The following is a 20,000-nucleotide window of genomic DNA, read 5'->3' on the forward strand; positions in this document are numbered from 1 at the left end:
TCCAGAGGCCGCGGCACCTCGTGCTTGATGCCCAGGTGCAGGTGGGTTTTGGGGGTGGTGGGAGGAGCCAGGTGCAGGTGGGTTTTGGGGGTGGTGGGAGGAGTTGGAGGGCCGTGAGCCTGAGCTGGGAAACAGAAGAGAGGAAACACCTTTTAGACTTCTTTTCTGACATACAAGGGTCCCGTGCATGTTAATACATGACATCCTGAAACCTTTTCTCATTTCAAACTCCACTGGAGCTGCTGGAAATAATCTCGTCATGACTTTGTCAATGTTTGGCAAGTTTCTCCACAAGAATAAGAAAAATACACCAAACAACAAAATGTAGGCTACCCAGAAATGCAAGGTAGACCACAACTAGTCGATTTTTAACAGCCATTTTTTTAACAGTTATTTAGTTTAGGCACTACTCCAATGACCAAAACCCCACCAGCATGCCACCTGCCAATTGTGTATAGGAACATCTGCACAAGCCAGAAGTAAAGCTGCTGGGAAATGAACCCGGATCTCCACTGTGGTAGGCGAGTGCTGTTACTTCTACACTACACAGATGGCCATTTAGGGGTTTTAGGGTGGGCTTGTCCTTTAACAGCCACCAGGTAGAGTGCAGCATGTGCTTGATGTTGCTTGACGTGTATGAGAAATGAAATCAGTCCTCTCACCTGTCCTGTCAGAATGGTAATGCTGCTGCACTTCCTCTCACCTGTCCTGTCAGAATGGTAATGCTGCTGCACTTCCTCTCACCTGTCCTGTCAGAATGGTAATGCTGCTGCACTTCCTCTCACCTGTCCTGTCAGAATGGTAATGATGCTGCACTTCCCCTCACCTGTCCTGTCAGAATGGTAATGCTGCTGCACTTCCTCTCACCTGTCCTGTCAGAATGGTAATGCTGCTGCACTTCCTCTCACCTGTCCTGTCAGAATGCTAATGATGCTGCACTTCCTCTCACCTGTCCTGTCAGAATGGTAATGCTGCTGCACTTCCTCTCACCTGTCCTGTCAGAATGCTAATGATGCTGCACTTCCTCTCACCTGTCCTGTCAGAATGGTAATGCTGCTGCACTTCCTCTCACCTGTCCTGTCAGAATGGTAATGCTGCTGCACTTCCTCTCACCTGTCCTGTCAGAATGGTAATGCTGCTGCACTTCCTCTCACCTGTCCTGTCAGAATGGTAATGATGCTACACTTCCTCTCACCTGTCGTGTCAGAATGGTAATGCTGCTGCACTTCCTCTCACCTGTCCTGTCAGAATAGTAATGCTGCTGCACTTCCTCTCACCTGTCCTGTCAGAATGGTAATGCTGCTGCACTTCCTCTCACCTGTCGTGTCAGAATGGTAATGCTGCTGCACTTCCTCTCACCTGTCCTGTCAGAATGCTAATGATGCTGCACTTCCTCTCACCTGTCCTGTCAGAATAGTAATGCTGCTGCACTTCGCCGATGCCGGCCAGCCTTGTCGCCCCTGGCTCGGTCTTGTACAGGCCCTGCTGGAGCGAGACTGGTCCGGGTCCAGGTCCAGGTCTGGCCTCCCCCGGGCCCGACTTGCTGCCCCTGCGTCTCCGGGGCTGGTACTTGTAGTCTGGATAGTCTTTCTTGTGTTGCAGCCTCAGACGCTCCGCCTCCTCCACAAACGGACGCTTCTCAGTCTCAGACAGCAGGCTGAGGAGGAGAGGAGAGTTTCAGTCTCAGACAGCAGGAGGAGGAGAAGAGGAGAGTTTCAGTCTCAGACAGCAGACTGAGGAGGAGAGGATAGTTTCAGTCTCAGACAGGAGGAGGAGGAGAAGAGGAGAGTTTCAGTCTCAGACAGCAGGAGGAGGAGAAGAGGAGAGTTTCAGTCTCAGACAGCAGGAGGAGGAGGAGAGGAGAGTTTCAGTCTCAGACAGCAGGAGGAGGAGGAGAGGAGAGTTTCAGTCTCAGACAGCAGGAGGAGGAGGAGAAGAGGAGAGTTTCAGTCTCAGACAGCAGGAGGAGGAGAAGAGGAGAGTTTCAGTCTCAGACAGCAGGAGGAGGAGGAGAGGAGAGTTTCAGTCTCAGACAGCAGGAGGAGGAGGAGAAGAGGAGAGTTTCAGTCTCAGACAGCAGGAGGAGGAGGAGAGGAGAGTTTCAGTCTCAGACAGCAGGAGGAGGAGAAGAGGAGAGTTTCAGTCTCAGACAGCAGGAGGAGGAGGAGAGGAGAGTTTCAGTCTCAGACAGCAGGAGGAGGAGGAGAAGAGGAGAGTTTCGGTCTCAGACAGCAGGAGGAGGAGGAGAGGAGAGTTTCAGTCTCAGACAGCAGGAGGAGGAGAGGAGAGTTTCAGTCTCAGACAGCAGGAGGAGGAGGAGAAGAGGAGAGTTTCAGTCTCAGACAGCAGGAGGAGGAGGAGAGGAGAGTTTCAGTCTCAGACAGCAGACTGAGGAGGAGAGGAGAGTTTCAGTCTCAGACAGCAGACTGAGGAGGAGAGGGGAGTTTCAGTCTCAGAGAGCAGGAGGAGGAGAGGGGAGTTTCAGTCTCAGACAGCAGACTGAGGAGGAGAGGAGAGTTTCAGTCTCACGCCTCGTACACACCATGAAACGCTCGGCGGCATGCCTCCTGTGAAAGCCGCTTTGACGCTGCATCTTGATAGGCTGTCTTGCTCTATTTCCGTGTCTGATTGGTCCATTTCAACCTCGCGCCCCCTGCCGCTGGAACCGCCCAGCGTTTTGCTGTCGCAGACTAGAGGCGCTGGGCGGTGCCAGCGGCAGGGGGCGCGAGGTTGAAATGGACCAATCAGACATGAGAATACAGCAAGACAGCCTATCAAGATGCAGCGTCAAAGCGGCTTTCACAGGAGGCATGCCGCCGAGCGTTTCATGATGTGCACGTACCGTCAGACAGCAGGAGGAGGAGGAGAGGAGAGTTTCAGTCTCAGACAGCAGGAGGAGGAGGAGAGGAGAGTCTCAGTCTCAGACAGCAGGCTGAGGAGGAGAGGGGAGTTTCAGTCTCAGACAGCAGGAGGAGGAGGAGAGGGGAGTTTCAGTCTCAGACAGCAGCAGGGCCGCCGCACCCTATACGCAGAGTACGCAGACTGCGTAGGGCATCATGTGACTGAGGGCCACTCACTGAACAGCAGGCCAGGCGCCGCCTACTGGTTTACTAGTGGTTTTATTACTTTATTCAGGGTTAAAGTAGGTGCATCTCATTGTAAAATTGGACTCGGCCCAAATTGGGCTTCAAACGGCCCAAATTGGGCTTCAAACGGCCCAAACCTCTCTTCAACCGGCCCAAACCTGTCTTCAACTGGCCCAAATCTGGCTTCAAATGACCCAAATCGGGCTTCAAATGGCCCAAATCTGGCTTCAAACGGCCCAAATTGGGCTTCAAACAGCCCACAATTTTCGCCGCCGCACTTCGGACGCCGGCACGCACGTCGGCCCGTATCGGCCTGGCCTGCTTGGTATCTAATGCTCGGCCTGAATTATGATCCCAGTCCACCCCTGCTTGCATGTACAGTTTAAAGGTCCCAATTCGTGCAGCTGTAACCTCTTAAAAACGTGTGTCTCTGGTCCATAAAACATGATTCTGGATTAATTTGTCGAAAATATAGCAACCCCGTTTGATGTGACGGAGTTCTCACTTCCTCATCTCGTCGCTTCCCAAGAACGGTCTGTTTCTATAATATATTCAGAACTAACAGTTCCCATTGGCCGCTGAGGGAGAGCCCGCCCCAGGCTTCCAGCGGCCAATCAGATTAGCGTCTGTGGACCATCGTTATCGTTAACTTAACGGTTACTACGCTAAAGAGGACATCTCAAAATGCCTAGACTTACCGAATGCACCTCTGCAGTTGCTGGATCACGTACAGTTGGCGTCGCTCCAGCTAGAAGTGTTAATTTTGTGGCTATAGACAAAATGGTGCAGGTAGCTTGTGTGAGAGAGACCCGCGCAGTATGCGTGAGGAAGCTCGTGACGTCCCAATTCCCCTCTGGGCAAACGAAGCGTTTGGGGGTGTGGCTTGAAGGAGACTGCAGGGGGAAGCTGGATAGGGACAAATCCAACTGTGGCAGTTCTGAGCTTGTGACCACTCATTACAGGGAGGGCTGACAGCAGTATATATGCATTTACAAGTAAAAACAGCTTTTGCACGGAATGGGACCTTTAACAATCGCTTGTTTGCTGACATGTACAGTAATTCTAACAATTGTTTGTTTGCCACATGTAATGTAATGTGAGATACACTATCGTTCATAATTAATGATTTTGCAGTCTTTCGTTTGACAGTTATTGAAAGTTTTGCGGGGGGGGGGGGGGGGGCACCACAAAACAATTACGCTTAGGGCACCCAAATGGCCAGCAGCGGCCCTGGACAGCAGACTGAGGAGGAGAGGAGAGTTTCAGTCTCAGACAGCAGACTGAGGAGGAGGAGAAGAGGAGAGTTTCAGTCTCAGACAGCAGGCTGAGGAGGAGAGGAGAGTTTCAGTCAGACAGCAGACTGAGGAGGAGAGGAGAGTTTCAGTCAGACAGCAGACTGAGGAGGAGAGGAGAGTTTCAGTCTCACGGTACGTGCACATCTACAATGGCAAATTCGCTTTTCCGCTGTGTCGCAGCGTTTTGTGGGCGTGCAAACCAGCTTCCAGCTTGGAGCTGTAGCCTGTAGAAACGTTGTACACAGGAGGGTGCGGGGAGGAAATGTGTAGGAAGAGCTGTCATTGGGTAGCTTCAACGAAAGGTCCCGCCCTAGTCCCGCCCCGCGAGCGTGAAGCCGCTCGGAGACAAGCCGCCTCTAGTCTTGCATTACGCTGTGGGCGGTTCCAGCGGCAGGGGGCGCGAGGTAAATGGACCAATCAGACACGGAAATAGAGCAAGACAGCCTATCAAGATGCAGCGTCAAAGCGGCTTTTTCAGCAGGCAAGCCGCCGAGCGCTTCATGATGTGCACGTACCGTCAGACAGCAGACTGAGGAGGAGAGGAGAGTTTCCCGTGGCGCACAGCTCCCCAAAAATGTGAGGCACCATCAGGTCAACTGTCACTTTATCAGAGGAGATTTCTAACCCTACCATATTATAGCCTACTGTAGCTGCTAATAAGGTCTATGTAACCTCTTGAAATGGTGCGTAATTTCATTCATAGTGATAGTGCCATAGTGAAGCAGTAACTAACCGCCACAGCTTGCCCAGTGTCTTGCTGAGCTCGGCGTTGTGCAGGTGCGGGTACTGGTCCGCCAGCTTCCTGCGCGCGGCCTGCGCCCACACCATGAAGGCGTTCATGGGCCGCTTCACGTGCGGCTTGCTCTTCAGCCCCCTGTCGCCCTGCGCCTGCGCGGGCATCGGCACCAGCGACCAATCATATCCATTCAGCACCTGCGACACCGCGTCGCGGATGCACGCGGGGAAGCGCTCGTTCTCCGGCTTGTTGTGCGTCGTCCCGGGTCGGTCAGACCCCGCCGGGGTGGCCGCCGGAGAGGCCGGGTACTCTGAAGAGTCCGAGCCGTGCCGATGCGCGGAGCTGCGGCTGCCCGCTGGACTGCACGGTTGGGCGGGGGGTGACTTGCTTTTCTCCGTCATGTTCGGGTCAGTGAATCGCTACTAGATGATTCCCAAAGGGCTTCCCGAGTGCGCAAAGACGCACGGCTGTTTTTGCAAGGTTTCCAGATGTTTCCAACAGAGCTTCCCAAGCGCGTAAAGACGCACAGCTCTCGCCACAGGAATACTATGACGCCACAGAATCAAGTCACATTCCAAAACGTCTTGTCTGTTGCCTCTTCACATCCCCCTCAGCGGTCAGGCAGAGTTGGATGAACCACTGTCCGTTTTCTTTTTGATCACTTTACTTCTCTCATAGCTCTCCGCCCCCCGCACCCCATTGGCTTCTGCAAAGTTCCACCAGCAGAGTTCCTCCTCCAGTGGGCTACAGTTGCATTTTACGCTTTCAAATAGGGCCGATTCTGAACATTTCCAGGCTCTAGGCATCTTGTAAACCATGTTGTGGTCTAGTAAATCATAAACAAATAGAGATGAATGGTGACACCTCATGCCCTTGAAACAAAACGTTTAGAAAAGGTAATGCTGTGCTGTGATGCAGTAGGCCTACTGTAGGCTATATAAATAAGTTATGGGGGGAAAAATGAAATTTGTGCGATATAATCAATTTTGATGATTGGATATCAATTAGCCTACTTAATCTGGCATGAACCTAAATTATCCGTCTCTGGTTCTTATCCTGCTTAACCCGCAAGTGGGCGTGACTTTGGCTCTCTAAAATTCCACTTCCACCACGACTTGTCCTGTCATGTGACTGTGAGAAGCGTCAACATGGCGGCCGCCAGTGACAGCTCACAGACCACGGTGAGGAGAAGACGTGTCGACACGGCCGAGACAGACGGCAGCTGTCCCGGCGAGAAGAGCCGAGAACATGGAGACGATCAGAACCGAGCCGCGGAGCGGGAGGAGCCGCTCCTCTCGTTACACACCGGGACATACTGGCTGACACGCATCGTGCTGCTGCGGGCTATAGCTTTCATCTACTGTGAGTCTGCGTCTGCCTCCTCCACGCTTTCTGCAAAGACCTGTGTTCCTGTAGGCTACTTCTGATCAGGGAGGGAGGGAGGTGTTGTCATTCTGTGTTTGCTTTGATTTTGCACCAGGAAAATCATCATCAAAATCATCAAAATCATCATCATTCAAAATCATCATTTTGCACCAGTCACTTGCCACCCAGAAATGTGGAGCCTCGCCTGAACAGTTATTAGTATGAGTTGTTATAAACAAATGTTAATATCTCAAAAACTATACATCGCTTATATTTTGACATTCTGAGTGAGAGCAGAAGTAGTTGTGTGAACTGTCGCAGTTTTTAAAATGTAAACAGTCACCGGCTAGAGTCAGACACTCAAGCCTCCCAAAGCTCATGCTCCATAGGGTTCCATTGCCGTTGCCACCCAGTGACGCAGATGCTGCTGGGCTGATCCATCATACAAATCTTGAATCTTGAATCTTGAATGGAGCAACATTTAAAACACTATCCATCTGGTCTAATGCTATTGTCTATATTCCTATAGGCTCTTTTAACACTGCTCTCAATTCAATAATAGCATATCTCTTCTATTAGCTATAAAATGTACTATTGTTTGTATATATGTACAGTATCATTACTATGGGATTTCCCATACCATGTCATTCCTGTAAACGACACAAACAACATTTGTTATTTTTGCTTCTGTTCATTACTGTACCATTTTTTAAATCCTTTTCTTTATTTTCTCCACTGTATCGTATGGTTAAAAAAATGAATGGGGAAAAAAAATATATATAAGAGCCTAACCCCTACATTAAAAAAATAAATACAGCAGTTCTCTAAATTAATGTCTCCTCTGTGTTCCTGTAGTTGTGGCCTTCACCGTGGCCTACAACCAGAACAAGCAGCTGATTGGCGAGCGCGGCCTGATGCCCTGTAAGGATTACCTGAACAGCGTGAAGCGCTACGTAGGCGGGAAGATAGGCGCGGCAGCCCTGGCCTACACGCCCTCCGTGCTCTGGTTCCTGGACTGGAGCCACATGGACCAGAACCTGGACGGGCTGGCCCTGATGGGGCTGGCCATGTCCGGGTTCGTGCTGCTCAGCGGAACGGCCAACATGGTGATCATGGCAACGCTGTGGGTGCTGTACCACTCCCTGGTCAGCGTGGGCCAGCTCTGGTGAGTTTGGGATTTATGCAGACATGGTAGGGAGGGAGGCATATGAACATTTTGGCTGAAAGGATATTAAAGGAACACTCTAATATTTTGGGAGATTCCCCTATTTGCCATAATTCCCAATAGTAAGACGAGAAGCTATATGCCCTTGTCTTCTCTGTGCGTGTAGTAGAAAGTAGCAAAGTGCACTTCCTGCGAGTTAGCTTAGCACAATGACTGGTAGTCAAGGGAATGGCTAGCCTACCCCCGTTAAGTCACCAAATACACTCTTATGTACATGCTGTGACTCGTGCTTTCACCACATTATGAAATAATAATGCTGTGACTCGTGCTTTCACCACATTATGAAATAATAATGTCAAAGTACGAGACGTTGTGCATTTTGATGCTAAATAACTTACCGTAAATTCCGGACTATAAGCCGCGGCTTTTTTCCCGTTTTTTGGCCTTTTTTGCCCCCTGCGGCTTATATAACGGTGCGTCTTATCTATGGATTTTTCCAGCAAACGGCCACTCGGGAACCTCCAAAATCTATGGATGTTGGTATGAGGCAGAACGAGAGCAAGACAGACATTATGAGAGCGAGACCCTGATTGGATGATGTTGCAAAAAATGTGCCTCGCGACCTGATTGGAGCACTGTGCCACTACTCTCTCTCAGCCACTGCGGTAAAACACCCTCCCTCCCTCCTCCCTCGCTCCGGGGGGAAAAAGGCAGCGATTGAGCCAGAAAGACAGTCTGAATGAAATTGAATGTAACATTCCCAATTCTATGTATTACATTCTAAAAAACTAACAGCAACATTTTGGAAGGCTAAGCCACACAACTAGCTCGTTGTAATCTAACATCATGCTTCAAAAGATGGAGAACTGGCTGTGTTACGACGATGGCGGCGATTGAGCCTGAAAGCCATGTCTGAGACAGTAGCGAGACAGGAACAACAACAGCAGCAGCAGCAAAGGATCATGCACAAACCCGAGACGAAAGGGACTGTCCGTCAGGGCGCGGACGACTGTGTGTCAGCAACTCCCTCCCGACTACCAGGAGAAAATTACAAACTTCGGCGAATTCACACAAAGAAAGATCAAGGAATATTCCATCGGACCGGAGCAGATCATAAATATGGATGAAGTGCCTTTGACGTTCGACCTGCCTCTCACTAGGACTGTTAACAAGAAAGGTGAATCGTCCATCACGTTGAGAACCACAGGTCACGAGAGAACGAATTTCACTTGTGTTCTTGGCTGCACAGCAGCTCCCGCCGATGGTGATTTTTAAGCATCTCACAATGTGTGATTTTGTCTGGGGATTAGTGACCTGACTTTTGTTTTGTTGAAATGTTAATAAATGGGAGCTTCCCCAAACAGCCATCTCTTTCCCGACAATCCCCTCTGTGCACGAAGCCTTACATATGGTAATTAAACATCAAAACACCCGCGGCTTATAGACCGGTGCGGCTTATAGAAGAAAAAAATAGTCACCTTTGAAGGTGCGGCTTATAGACCGGTGCGTCTTATAGTCCGGAATTTACGGTAGTTGGAACTTCCGGAGTTGTTCGACTATGACAATTCCATCATCCATCAGCCCAAACCTGACGTCGATCTACTGGTTTATTTCAGAATAAGAGCATGTCCACGTGGTCAGGGATGTGACGCAAGTTCAACGTTGTGTCTGAAGAAACTGCAATGTGCTGACAATGTGAATGGGTTATTGGCCTATTTTTTGCATTGAACACGCTTTTGACCGGCATTTTTAAAATAGTGCTATAACACTATCATCTTTTTGTTGCATTTTCACAATACAAGGCAGACAGGCTGGGGGGGGGGGAGAAACCAACTTGTACTTGTTTACTCACCAATTTGGTGTTTTCTCTTCCAAAGAATCCAGACACATAACTATCCATTCATAAAATGAGATTGCACGGGACGCACAACATAAGTAATCCTAACGCCATCAGCACGCCCACTCGCTCGCTCTGGACATTAAACTGTAGAATATAATTAAAACATGGCCTCTTTGCGCCCGACACGGACATTGCAGTAGCACAGACATTGCAGTAGGGGGCGTGGGTGACTCAGACCCGTTTGTGCGGCTGCACGCTCACAACGGACAATTGTTTTGACACATAAACCCCATCCGAGTAATGTCTGGATATCCTCTGGAGTTCACTGCTCGTCTGAAAAGAAAAGGGCTCCAGATTCAGAATATGTCTTTTGTCAGCCAAGGTCCTAAATTATCCATTGTCCTTTAAGTCGAAGTGAACCGGAGGCGAATGCAATAGCTCCTAGAGTGTAAGAGACTGAAAACAAATTGAGAGGCGGACCATATACGTGTCGATGATTTGATTTGACAATTCTGTCGACTGGCTTTGGCATTGGTCAATCATGGCGTGTTCCACCCCCAAATCGAGTGGGATTCAGCGTGTTGTCGTGCTACGCGAGTGGGATCCGCGGAGTACCACGCAGCCACCTGCTTCGTGCGGAGCGAGCGGACAATCCGATGCATGGGTGCTGCCCGCCTGCCTGGAATCTCTGAGGGAAGACCCCTGACCCCACGCTCTCAAGCGCACGCCTTTTACGCTATTTCTGTAAATACGATGTTCCTGGAATGCACGTTTTAACGAGCCAGTTACATTTCTTTGCATTCTTAGATATTATAGTTTTTGTTTTTTGTTCATCTTTCATGCAATTGGCCAAGTTAGTAGTTAGTTTATGGGATAGGAATTCTGCCAGATGACAGGCACTAGGTGCCATTTTCTACTTCATTTGGAAGAGAAAATTATCCTGAAATGAAGATTTGATTGACAGCTGCATGTCGTGATATGATTGGTTGAAATGGGGTAGAAATGTGATAGTACTAGGTGACGTCAGCAAACTGTAGATTAGTGTTATCAATGAAATCTTGAAAAATGAACTTTTGATGTGAAAAAGTGTGAAAAACTAAAGGAATTAGATTTTTGTGGTTTTTTCTTTGCATACATTATTAAATAGGTGCACTGCATACCCAGGTATTTGAACTAAAAGATTCAGCTCGACTTTAAAAAGAGCTACAATCAGTTTGAATAGAGTAGGTCACAGTTAGTGGTGTTTTGTCACTGAGCATATGTTTAATTCATGCTAAGGTCCTGTAGAATGTTGCTTGTGTTAGGAATGCATCACAATTATATGTTATCTGTATTCAAACATAATTTCTGTTTTCTTTGCAGGTATTCCTTTGGTAAGTGAACCTCACATCTCTCATCAAATATCTCCAGCAGTGTTCAATCTGAGAAGGAACCAACATGGCTTCACGGTGAAGCCTTCACCTCACATTCCAGTTCCACTGGGAACTAGGAATATCCCAGTTGAGTGACGCTACACCGGGTTGACCATTAAAGCAGTCAGAAAACCAGCCAGGGTTAGCTCTTGCCAGGCTAACCATTGTTAGCAATAACGGTTGATAACAACACATTTTGCGCTATTTTGTGCATACAAACACTGTAGCAACATGTCCACATACTATAGGTTAGACCAGCGATCCTCAAAGTCCGGACTCCGGTCCGCATCCGGACCCAGACGCCGTCCTATCCGGACCGAGCCCTATAACCTACAAATCACTGAATAGTTACATTTTCACGGAGCATTTCTATTTTAACCGGCACATGCTTTTCTAGCCTTTACGGTACTGGTTTATCTGTCAGGAAGCTCACAGACCAATGCATGCGCTGTAAATCATCACACGTGATGCTAGCCAATCAACAAGCGAATCGATTCTGCCTGCTGCTGCTGCGCCATGCTGCTGCGGGAGAGTTGACACACGGACGTAGGAGAGGCGAGACTCGGAGAAATGCGAGAGAAGTATTTCACATCGCGTGCTCAAAAGAAACGAGTAGACCGCGAAAACAAAGCTTTAGTTTTAATCCAGAGCAGGCAGACTCATGTTCATTCATTGGTCTGACGAGCAGTTCAAAACCAGTATGTCTCGTGAAGTGTGATGCGATCCTGACCAGCTGTCTATGGAAGCGCCACACATGAGCACACACACACTCAAATCCAGGGCGCACACACATTCACTGCCCAACGGCATGCAAAGTTTGCATTGCGAGCGACCGATAGATAGAAAGACAGACAGACAGGCAGGCAGGCACAGACAAACAGAGTGGGAGCTCACTTCTATCAAGAGAAAAGGAGGTTTGTTGGCTGAGAGCCTGACTGATAAAATGTGAAATGGAGTTAAGAAAAGGAAGAAAAGGGGAAACTTATTTTTCTAAAATTAAAGCACTTTATTTTAAGATGCACATTTTTCCAAAGCACTCTGTTGTGTTATTTCTAAATGCAGCCATTATTTTACTTGAAATGAGAAAAGAACATGTATTTATTATTAGTATAGGCTAGTTATTTATAATTAATCCAGTTAAATATGAAAACTGTAAATAAACATTATTGATGTTTATTTTGATTTAACAGTCAGTCATTGACTACATACAGACGTTGTACCATTAGGCTACTGCAATCATTGAAGTAGCCTAAGTTCAATGGCACTGAATCATAACGCAAGCTCAATGTTCCGGACCTTCGCTTGAGGACATTTTCTCTATCTGGACCTCTTAGAATTTTAATTGAGTGCCCCTGGGTTAGACCATACATGGGCAAAATGCGGCCCCAGGGCCGGACCTGGCCCCTGGACCATCTCAATCCGGCCTCCAAGGTCATCAAAGAAAAACAAAACAACCCCCAAAAACTCAATAAATCTCATCTGCTACAGCCATTGGATTTGTGTCACTAGTATATCAGGAGATTAGCAAGAAATGACCAATCAGAACGGGAGAGAGGTTTAAAAATAGGGAGACTCCCGCGAAAATCAGGAGTGTTGGCAGGTATGATCTCCCCAATGTGTGGCCCTTCACTTACTTGATGTAAGTCAGTATGGCCCTCCCCTTGGCCCACCCCTGGGTTAGACAGTATGTTACTGTGTGTATGACTGATTCAATGAAACACAAATAAGAGAAGTGCTAATAAACATTGACTACAGCTTTCACTGCTGTTGAAGCGCAGAGCTGCCATCTTGGATTTTGAGTTCAGGGCTGGTGAGGCTCCCCCGAGAGCGTGGTAGGACATCCGAGGTCAGGTGACCTCGTCTTTGACCTGGGAAATGGGGGGGTTGAATCATCCATTGTGTGATTGTTTTATGTAACTTTGTTTAGAAATGTGCTTTTGGAAATACAATTCTATGATGAGTGTTGTTATTTGTGCAGGTTGGGAAAGCCAGCTGTTGGAGACGGGCTTTCTGGGTATCTTCCTGTGTCCGGTGTGGAGTCTGTCCCAGGTCCCTCGCCGCTGCTCCCCCTCCCTCGTATCCATCTGGACCTTCAGATGGCTCATAGTCCGCATCATGCTGGGAGCTGTGAGTCACAACACACACGCACGCACACGCACGCACACACACACGCACACGCACACACGCACACGCACACACACACACACACACACACACACCTGAATCCATCCTACGTGCCAGCCATTTTGCAATAGCATAATTCCATGGGATATTCCAATGTTTGTCCTCTTGATTTAAGAGCATTACCGGCACTTTTGGAGCCGCTTTTCAATATAAAACACAGCCAATGTTTGGAAATCCAACCCAAATAAATGGTCAGTTAAACAGCATGTCTGAATGTTTGACAGTTTCCATGGTGAATTTTCGAGCGCCGACCCGGTTTTATTTGCCAATCAGTGTGGCGAGCACAGATCCAACAGGCTTTTTCCTATTGAGACCGTGAAGAGCTCAGAAACGAGGGCACCCACCTCCACTCTCTCAGCACTGCCACTGCCATCACAGACCTCACTGGTTTCACTTATGGCCCAATTCCACCGCAGCTAGTAGCGCGATCCCGCTCCGCTCGACTCGATAAATGGTCTCATTCCACCATTAAAAACTATCCCAGCCCGGGTTGTATTGGGGTCGAGTCGTGCTACTTTTAGTACCTGCCTCGTCGTGGTTCTATTCTGTGAACCCGGGTTCATACGGTGACGTGAAAACATTGTTGACGACTGATTGGTCAGGCAGAATCGTGTTTACTCTGTCTACTGACTGTCAATGCAATGCTGGCGGCTGCATACCAGTTTAGTGGGCTTACATTCTCTTCTGTTATGTATATTTCCATCAGTCTTTTGTGTTGGTGCCTTCGCCTCCGGTGAAATAAAATCGGGGGAGCTCAGGGAGCTCTGTAGCTGAGTGGAGGCTGCAGCGCTCCGCTAGGCCGCAGCGGGTGTTTGGTGAAGCCGCGGTCTTGCCTGAGAGGCCGCGGGGTAGAGGCTTCACTCTGTTGCGCCTCTCCCGTCCCCGCACACTGCAGCGCATGCCTGTGAGTTTGACTAACTACAAAGTGATATCCATTCTCTTGGCCGCTTGTCACATTTGCCCATGTACACTGTAGGTCATTTAGAGGCACCAGTATTTCATAAACAGTTTAAAAGTTCTGTGGATGGATTTAATTGTAACGTTATGTTATAGCCTACTTCGGCTATAAGCGAAGGACAGATATGCGGTCGTTCTGACGACCAGCTGTGGGCGGGGGTGGGTGGGGGCAGATGATCCGCGGTGGAAGCAAAACGTCCATAGGGCTGATACGATTAGAGCCGAATGGTGACGAGCTGTGCAGGGAAGTAAAATGTGGTGGAAATGAGCCATAAGACACTCCAACACAGAAAGGTTTGTTAGAAAATTAGATGTCAGCCATTTTGACACCTACACTTTCACACCTACTCTCACGGCACAAATTGACTAATTATATTACGTTGAATTGTCTTTCCTGATTTTTCTCAAATTTTCTCCCCAATTGTACTTGGCCAATTTCCCCTGCTGTCTTGGTCGTTGCTCCACCCCGTGTGCCGATCGGGAGAGACTTGTAGACTAGCAAATGCTTCTTCTGATACATGTGCAGGCACCAGTCGCTTCTTTCACCTGACAGTGAGGAGTTTCACCGGCAGGACATAACGCACGGGAGGATCACGTTGTTCTCCCCACACCTCCACACCTCCACCGTCGAGTCCATCCTCACCTCCTCCATCACCATCTGGTATGCTGAGGACATCTCCAGAGAGCAGCGCATCATCCGCTGAGCTGAAAAGGTGGTCGGGTGTAGCCTGTCATTCATTCAGGATCTACACACTGCCAGGATGCTGAAGCGGTCTCAGAAAATTATGGCAGACCCCACCGATCCAGGACATAAACTCTTCAGCCCCCCCCCCCCCCCTAATTGCAGAAGACTGGTGTCTGGCAGTACCAGAACATCTCATCACAGGGTCAGCTTCTACCCAACTGCTATCTGCCTCTTCATTGAGACCCGAAAGCCCCCAAAATCAGGACTTTGCCACTCCCTTTTCCACTGGCTTGGAGCTGTGCTATTCCTGCTTCTCAGCTAGCTACCATAACACAGATGGGACCTATGCATCCGTCTGGATGTCCATTTTCCACTAATACCAGAAGCTCCACTCTAGCTTAAACAATGAGCTTGTGGACTAGGAAACCAGAAAGGCACTTGGAGTGCAGACTGTTTTCTATTTCTGTAGATCAGGGGTGCCCAAATTCTTTCCCATGAGGGGCCAAAACTCAATCTGGGTGGAGGGCCGAGGGCCAAAAATAAATGTTGTGGAATTACATTCAAATGTATTGTGTTTTATAGAAAATTAAAATTCTAAATCTAAAATAACATTTCAATATAAACTACTTTTTATCTGTTTGGTAATTGTAATAATTTGCAATTGGTTATATATATTTAAAAAAACATCTGCATTTGTGGGGAGCTTAAACATTTAATCAGTAAACACCCAGTTCAAAACAGTTGTATTTTCCACCTTTGTAATCAAGAGAGAAATTTGACTTAATCCACAACTTGAAAAATCCTCAAGGTACTTTGAAAATCAGCTTTATTGTCCATCTTTTGTAAACAATTTGCCATGACAATTTGCAGGGATGCAATCTCAGGAGTGAAAATGTGACACACACACACACACACACACACAAAATAGGGCAGACGCAACCACTCTTATAAGAGCCCTATTTCTTGTCTTTAAAAAAAAAAATACTGTAAGGTGACTGGTTTGTATCCCTGAAAGTTAGTTTGAAAAAAAATATTAAAATATACTGAAGAAATCAATATCAGCAGCAAGTTCAATATTCAAGTAATGTTGGTAATCACAAAACAGTAGGCTAGTTATGCTGTCAGTGGGAGACATGAAGCCTGTCTTTGTTCTTAATAAGTCTTTCAATATTAGGCTCCAGCTGACTGACAGAGTCAGGATGTAAAAAAATACTCGTCTTGCCACTCCGTCCTAAACTTTCTTTTGTCAGTGTGCCACTGCCGTGATGATTATCTGTCCATCTTGCTGAGCTGGTGTAAAGCCAGTGACTGGGGAGGGATCAAATATCAGAGCTCACCCCCCAACCAGGTGATTCAGCCAACCAATCAGGAGCGATCAATCCTCACAGCAATGCCTCACACCCGTGTGATGGAGTCGGGGAGAGAGAATACCAGCTGCACAAAATTAACGTTAATTAAAAAAAAAAAAATCCCCAAATCCGTGGCAGGCCAAAACAAACAGAGCGCCAAAGTTGGCCCGCAGGCCCCAAATTGGTCAGCACTGCTGTAGAGTGTATTGGGATTTGTATCAGATGAAGTTGTATTAGCCGAAACATGTTGAATTTCTAACTGTTCTAAAATGCACTAGTCAGTGAATATATGGCTTTTTGATATTTCTTCCCTTGCTACCTTTCTGGCACAAGAAACCAAAGTTGTTCGTCTCTCCTGAGATCTCTGCTCCTGTTTACGAGCTTCCTGGGGTGGGGGTGGGTCTGGGCATGTTGAGTTAACTGGGATCTGTGAGTGGGCCTGAGAACTATGCCAAGGCTGAGATCAGAGATCAGATGGTTGTGTCTGTTGCTAAGGACCTGGGGATACACAGTACCAGTCACAAATCCTGAAACACCTGATTGAATGTTCAATGCTTTTCATTCTCTTAAAGCCACTTTGTTCTAACAACTTCTGCTTAAATGCTTGACGTTGGTTTCTTAGACAAATATACAAAGTTGATGACGTCTATGTAGGATTTTCTTTCCGAAGCCTTTGCCTTTCCATCAGGAGGGGGGGGGGATGCTTTGGATAATCAACAATATTATAATCGTTTTGATTTTACACTTTTTTGGGTCGCTGCATAATTCCATTTGTGTTAAAACATGCGTTATGAAATATGTGTTTAAAACTCCACTGGTGGAGACCTGCTGAATCCACATTCGGTAAGCAGCTGCTCTCTCCTGCACGCTGAATCTCAGATTGGAATTGAATCCACATTAGGTATTTAAACAGCTGTTCTCTCCTGGACTCTGAATCTCAGATCTATTTCAGGACCCTCATGACTGAATGTGATTATCAGCAGCCAGCAGGCCCATAATGAGAGTGAAATGTCCCAGTTTTTCTAAATTTGGTTAGCGGAGTTTAGCGGCGGGTTTATTCCACATTCCCTGCCAACCACATCACATGACCAGCTGATGTGTCATCACATGACCAGCTGATGTCAATATGGACAGTCTGGTCTCCTGGATAGCAGCATGTCCTTCATTGCATACAGAGCTATGGACACATTGCTCTGTATTATGTGTGGTACATCTTGGAGTGGTCTTTCTTATAATCCTTTTACAGAGAAATCCCCCCTCAGATATTCTTACACTGTTGGATAGTGTGCATTTGTGAGAAGTTTAGTTAGTTCCTTCAGTTAGTTATTTCCTACGTTTCCCAGAATGCCTCTCAACAAAAAAAGGCAGCTCTAGAAAGAAGCCCTCCCTCTTTGATTCTGAGGGACGGACACCAAAACCTGATGTTTTCCATCCTGAAACATGTTTTCATCTCAAATGGCAGCATGGTGACATCTCATTGTCGCTGTTGGAGAGAGGTGAGGGATCAAGAGAGTGAGAGGAGAGGAGAGGAGATGGGGAGCATTAGTTTTCCCATAAGCATAATCACATTTTTGGAGCCTTATTGGATTACGTGTAATGTCATATACATATACATGCAGGAACGGTGGCTGATAAATAGTTGAAGTTGCAGATGCATTGGCCCTGACCATCGTCGGCACGTACAGTAACTCGACCTCGTTGCCTTCATGTCTTCTTCTGCTTGCTTATATCCCTGCATGTCTCCAACTGCTTGCTTTCTCTTCTTCTGTCATTCCTCTTCTTCTCTAGAAAAGGACTGTATGGACATATCAGGCGTTAAACAAATGATGATATCAGCACCCTTTATGGGACACCTCACCCTAAAATCCAAAATGCGTATTTTTCATTTTACCTGTAGCACTAGACTAGTATTTATCCATCTTGATCATGTTGTGTCAGTTGCCTGTGTTCTGGAGATATCGGCTGTAAAGAATTCTGCCTTCTCTCACACTCGGCTTGTGGTGCTCAAAGCGCCAAATAGAAGAACTCAAAACTCAACAGCAATGTCTCTTTCCACAAATCATGACCCGCCTACTCAAGATAATCCACAGAGCTTGTTTGTGAGCAATTTTATGTAGGATTTTATTTTCAACCAAACTACCCCCACTAGCTGCTGGCTAGTTGCTGCTCTAGCTGCAGTTTCATGTAGGAACTAGCTAGCAGTGTAGTGTAGCTAGCGGTGTAGTTTGGTCATCAGTCTCATCAGTGATGATGATGATGTCCTCGTCAGTGATGCCACTTGGGCATTGTAATCTGTGATGTCACTTGAGCAATTGTGATGTCATCAGCAAGGTCACACCCGAGCATTGTGCAGTGATCTGACAATGTCTGTGAGTGTGAAGGTGTAAAAAATATGTAAAATATTGCAGGTGAAATACACCTTCAGAGTAAAAGTCTTCTTCAGGCGAGATCTCATCAGAAAGCTACAGACTCGTGATTTGTTCATGGGTGCACTTCCGTCCATGTGTTGTGTCCACCTGGAGGAGGCGGCTGGGTCTTAATTGAGTTTGAGTCGTCACGGTCACTTTGGACAGGATGTGTGATTTTGAACGTGACCAAATGGTCTGTAATGTGATTTGCTTATGGCTGTTTATGCTGCGTGATTTACAGTCTGTGTGTACGCTGTGAAGTGAGAGGGACATGCAGGAAGTGTGCACAAATCATGTTTCCTTTCTCTTCCAGGGTCTCATCAAAATCAGAGGGGACAAATGCTGGAGAGACCTCACCTGCATGGACTACCACTACGAGGTGTGTGTGTGTGTGTGTGTGTGTGTGTGTGAGACCTACGCTACGACATCTATTGGTACCAGCCTAGCCTCAACGTGAGACTCTTCAGTCATTCTTCCTTCAGAGTCTCGAATGCGTGGTCCCCTCAGCCACTGCAACGCCGGCTAAGTGGCTGCACGTGATATACACGCTATCAATCACAATAAAACTGTACCCACCTCCGACACAATGTTGTTATCCAAGATGACGGTGCCCAGGCACTCCCAATTAGTGCGTAGTTTCCAATACAGAGCACTTTTTCACATGCCGAAGTGTTTAGGTGCTCCACAGCGCCGGATGTATGGGTTCGGTGCTCAGTGGTTGGGAGGGGGTAGTGCAGCTTACAATTTTGAGCATCGGCTCCGCCATGTGAAAAAGGGTGGAAACTACGCACTATTTGGGAGTGCCTGGGCACCGCTAGCTTCGATAACAACATTGGATCAGAGGTAGGTACAGTTTTATTGTGATTGATAGCGTGTATATCGCGTGCAGCCACTTAGCCGGCTTTGCAGTGGCTGAGGGGACCACGCATCCGAGACTCTGGAAGGAAGAATGACTGAAGAGTCGCGCGTTGAGGCTAGTACCAGCCATGCTCGCTTGTCGGGAAGGGGGGCATAGCTCTCCAAAGTTGGGCAATTTTTTGGCCATGGGGGGGGGGAATAATATATATATATATATATATATATGACAGGACTGACAGAATGATAAACTGACTCCTATTATGTGCAATATGCGGCCATGTGTGGCTGTAGCAAGTGAGTTAGGAGTGATCCACCTCACGCATGTACTTAAGCTGTTAAAGTGCCCTAATAGAAATATAATTAGTGTTAGATGAGTCATCTGATTGGCTTTGAGGGACTAGCGGGCAGCAGGAGAGTGTGAGCTGGAGCTCGGCTCATTTGAGAAACATTTTCATTAAATTAGCTGGAATCTAATTGATGTACACATGCTTCTCTCCCAGGTGTGCAGCACTTACAGCACCGCTGGAAAGAGAGAGTGTTAGGCCGTCAATAGTGTTGGTACAGGAGGAGAAATGCTACCAGTAGACATGGTAGAAATCAACTTTAATAATGCATTAAAGGAGAATTTCGTTTTTTTGAACCTGGAGCCCTCTCCTCACA

General features: G+C 47.4%; 2 protein-coding genes across 2 annotated transcripts in view; one reads left to right on the plus strand and one right to left on the minus strand.

Moving 5' to 3' along the window:
• Positions 1 to 5,518, minus strand: part of LOC310787892 (transcription factor SOX-8-like) — a gene marked incomplete at both ends in the record, with an annotated part of 7,028 nt that extends 1,510 nt beyond the window's left edge. The window contains 3 exons of the mRNA XM_083649346.1: positions 1 to 124; positions 1,401 to 1,657; positions 5,115 to 5,518. The exon at positions 1 to 124 is cut by the window's left edge and continues 177 nt beyond it. Of these exons, the coding sequence (XP_083505472.1) occupies positions 1 to 124; positions 1,401 to 1,657; positions 5,115 to 5,518 (785 nt within the window). The remainder of the gene's footprint in view (positions 125 to 1,400; positions 1,658 to 5,114) is intronic.
• Positions 5,519 to 6,265: 747 nt separating this feature from the next.
• The window catches only part of lmf1 (lipase maturation factor 1), a gene marked incomplete at its 5' end in the record, with an annotated part of 32,585 nt that continues 18,850 nt past the window's right edge, over positions 6,266 to 20,000 (plus strand). The window contains 5 exons of the mRNA XM_083648977.1: positions 6,266 to 6,479; positions 7,338 to 7,647; positions 10,850 to 10,860; positions 12,878 to 13,026; positions 18,796 to 18,861. Of these exons, the coding sequence (XP_083505103.1) occupies positions 6,266 to 6,479; positions 7,338 to 7,647; positions 10,850 to 10,860; positions 12,878 to 13,026; positions 18,796 to 18,861 (750 nt within the window). The remainder of the gene's footprint in view (positions 6,480 to 7,337; positions 7,648 to 10,849; positions 10,861 to 12,877; positions 13,027 to 18,795; positions 18,862 to 20,000) is intronic.

The sequence above is a fragment of the Poromitra crassiceps genome, assembly GCF_964638095.1.
Source record: "Poromitra crassiceps genome assembly, chromosome: 13".
Lineage (NCBI taxonomy): Eukaryota > Metazoa > Chordata > Actinopteri > Beryciformes > Melamphaidae > Poromitra > Poromitra crassiceps.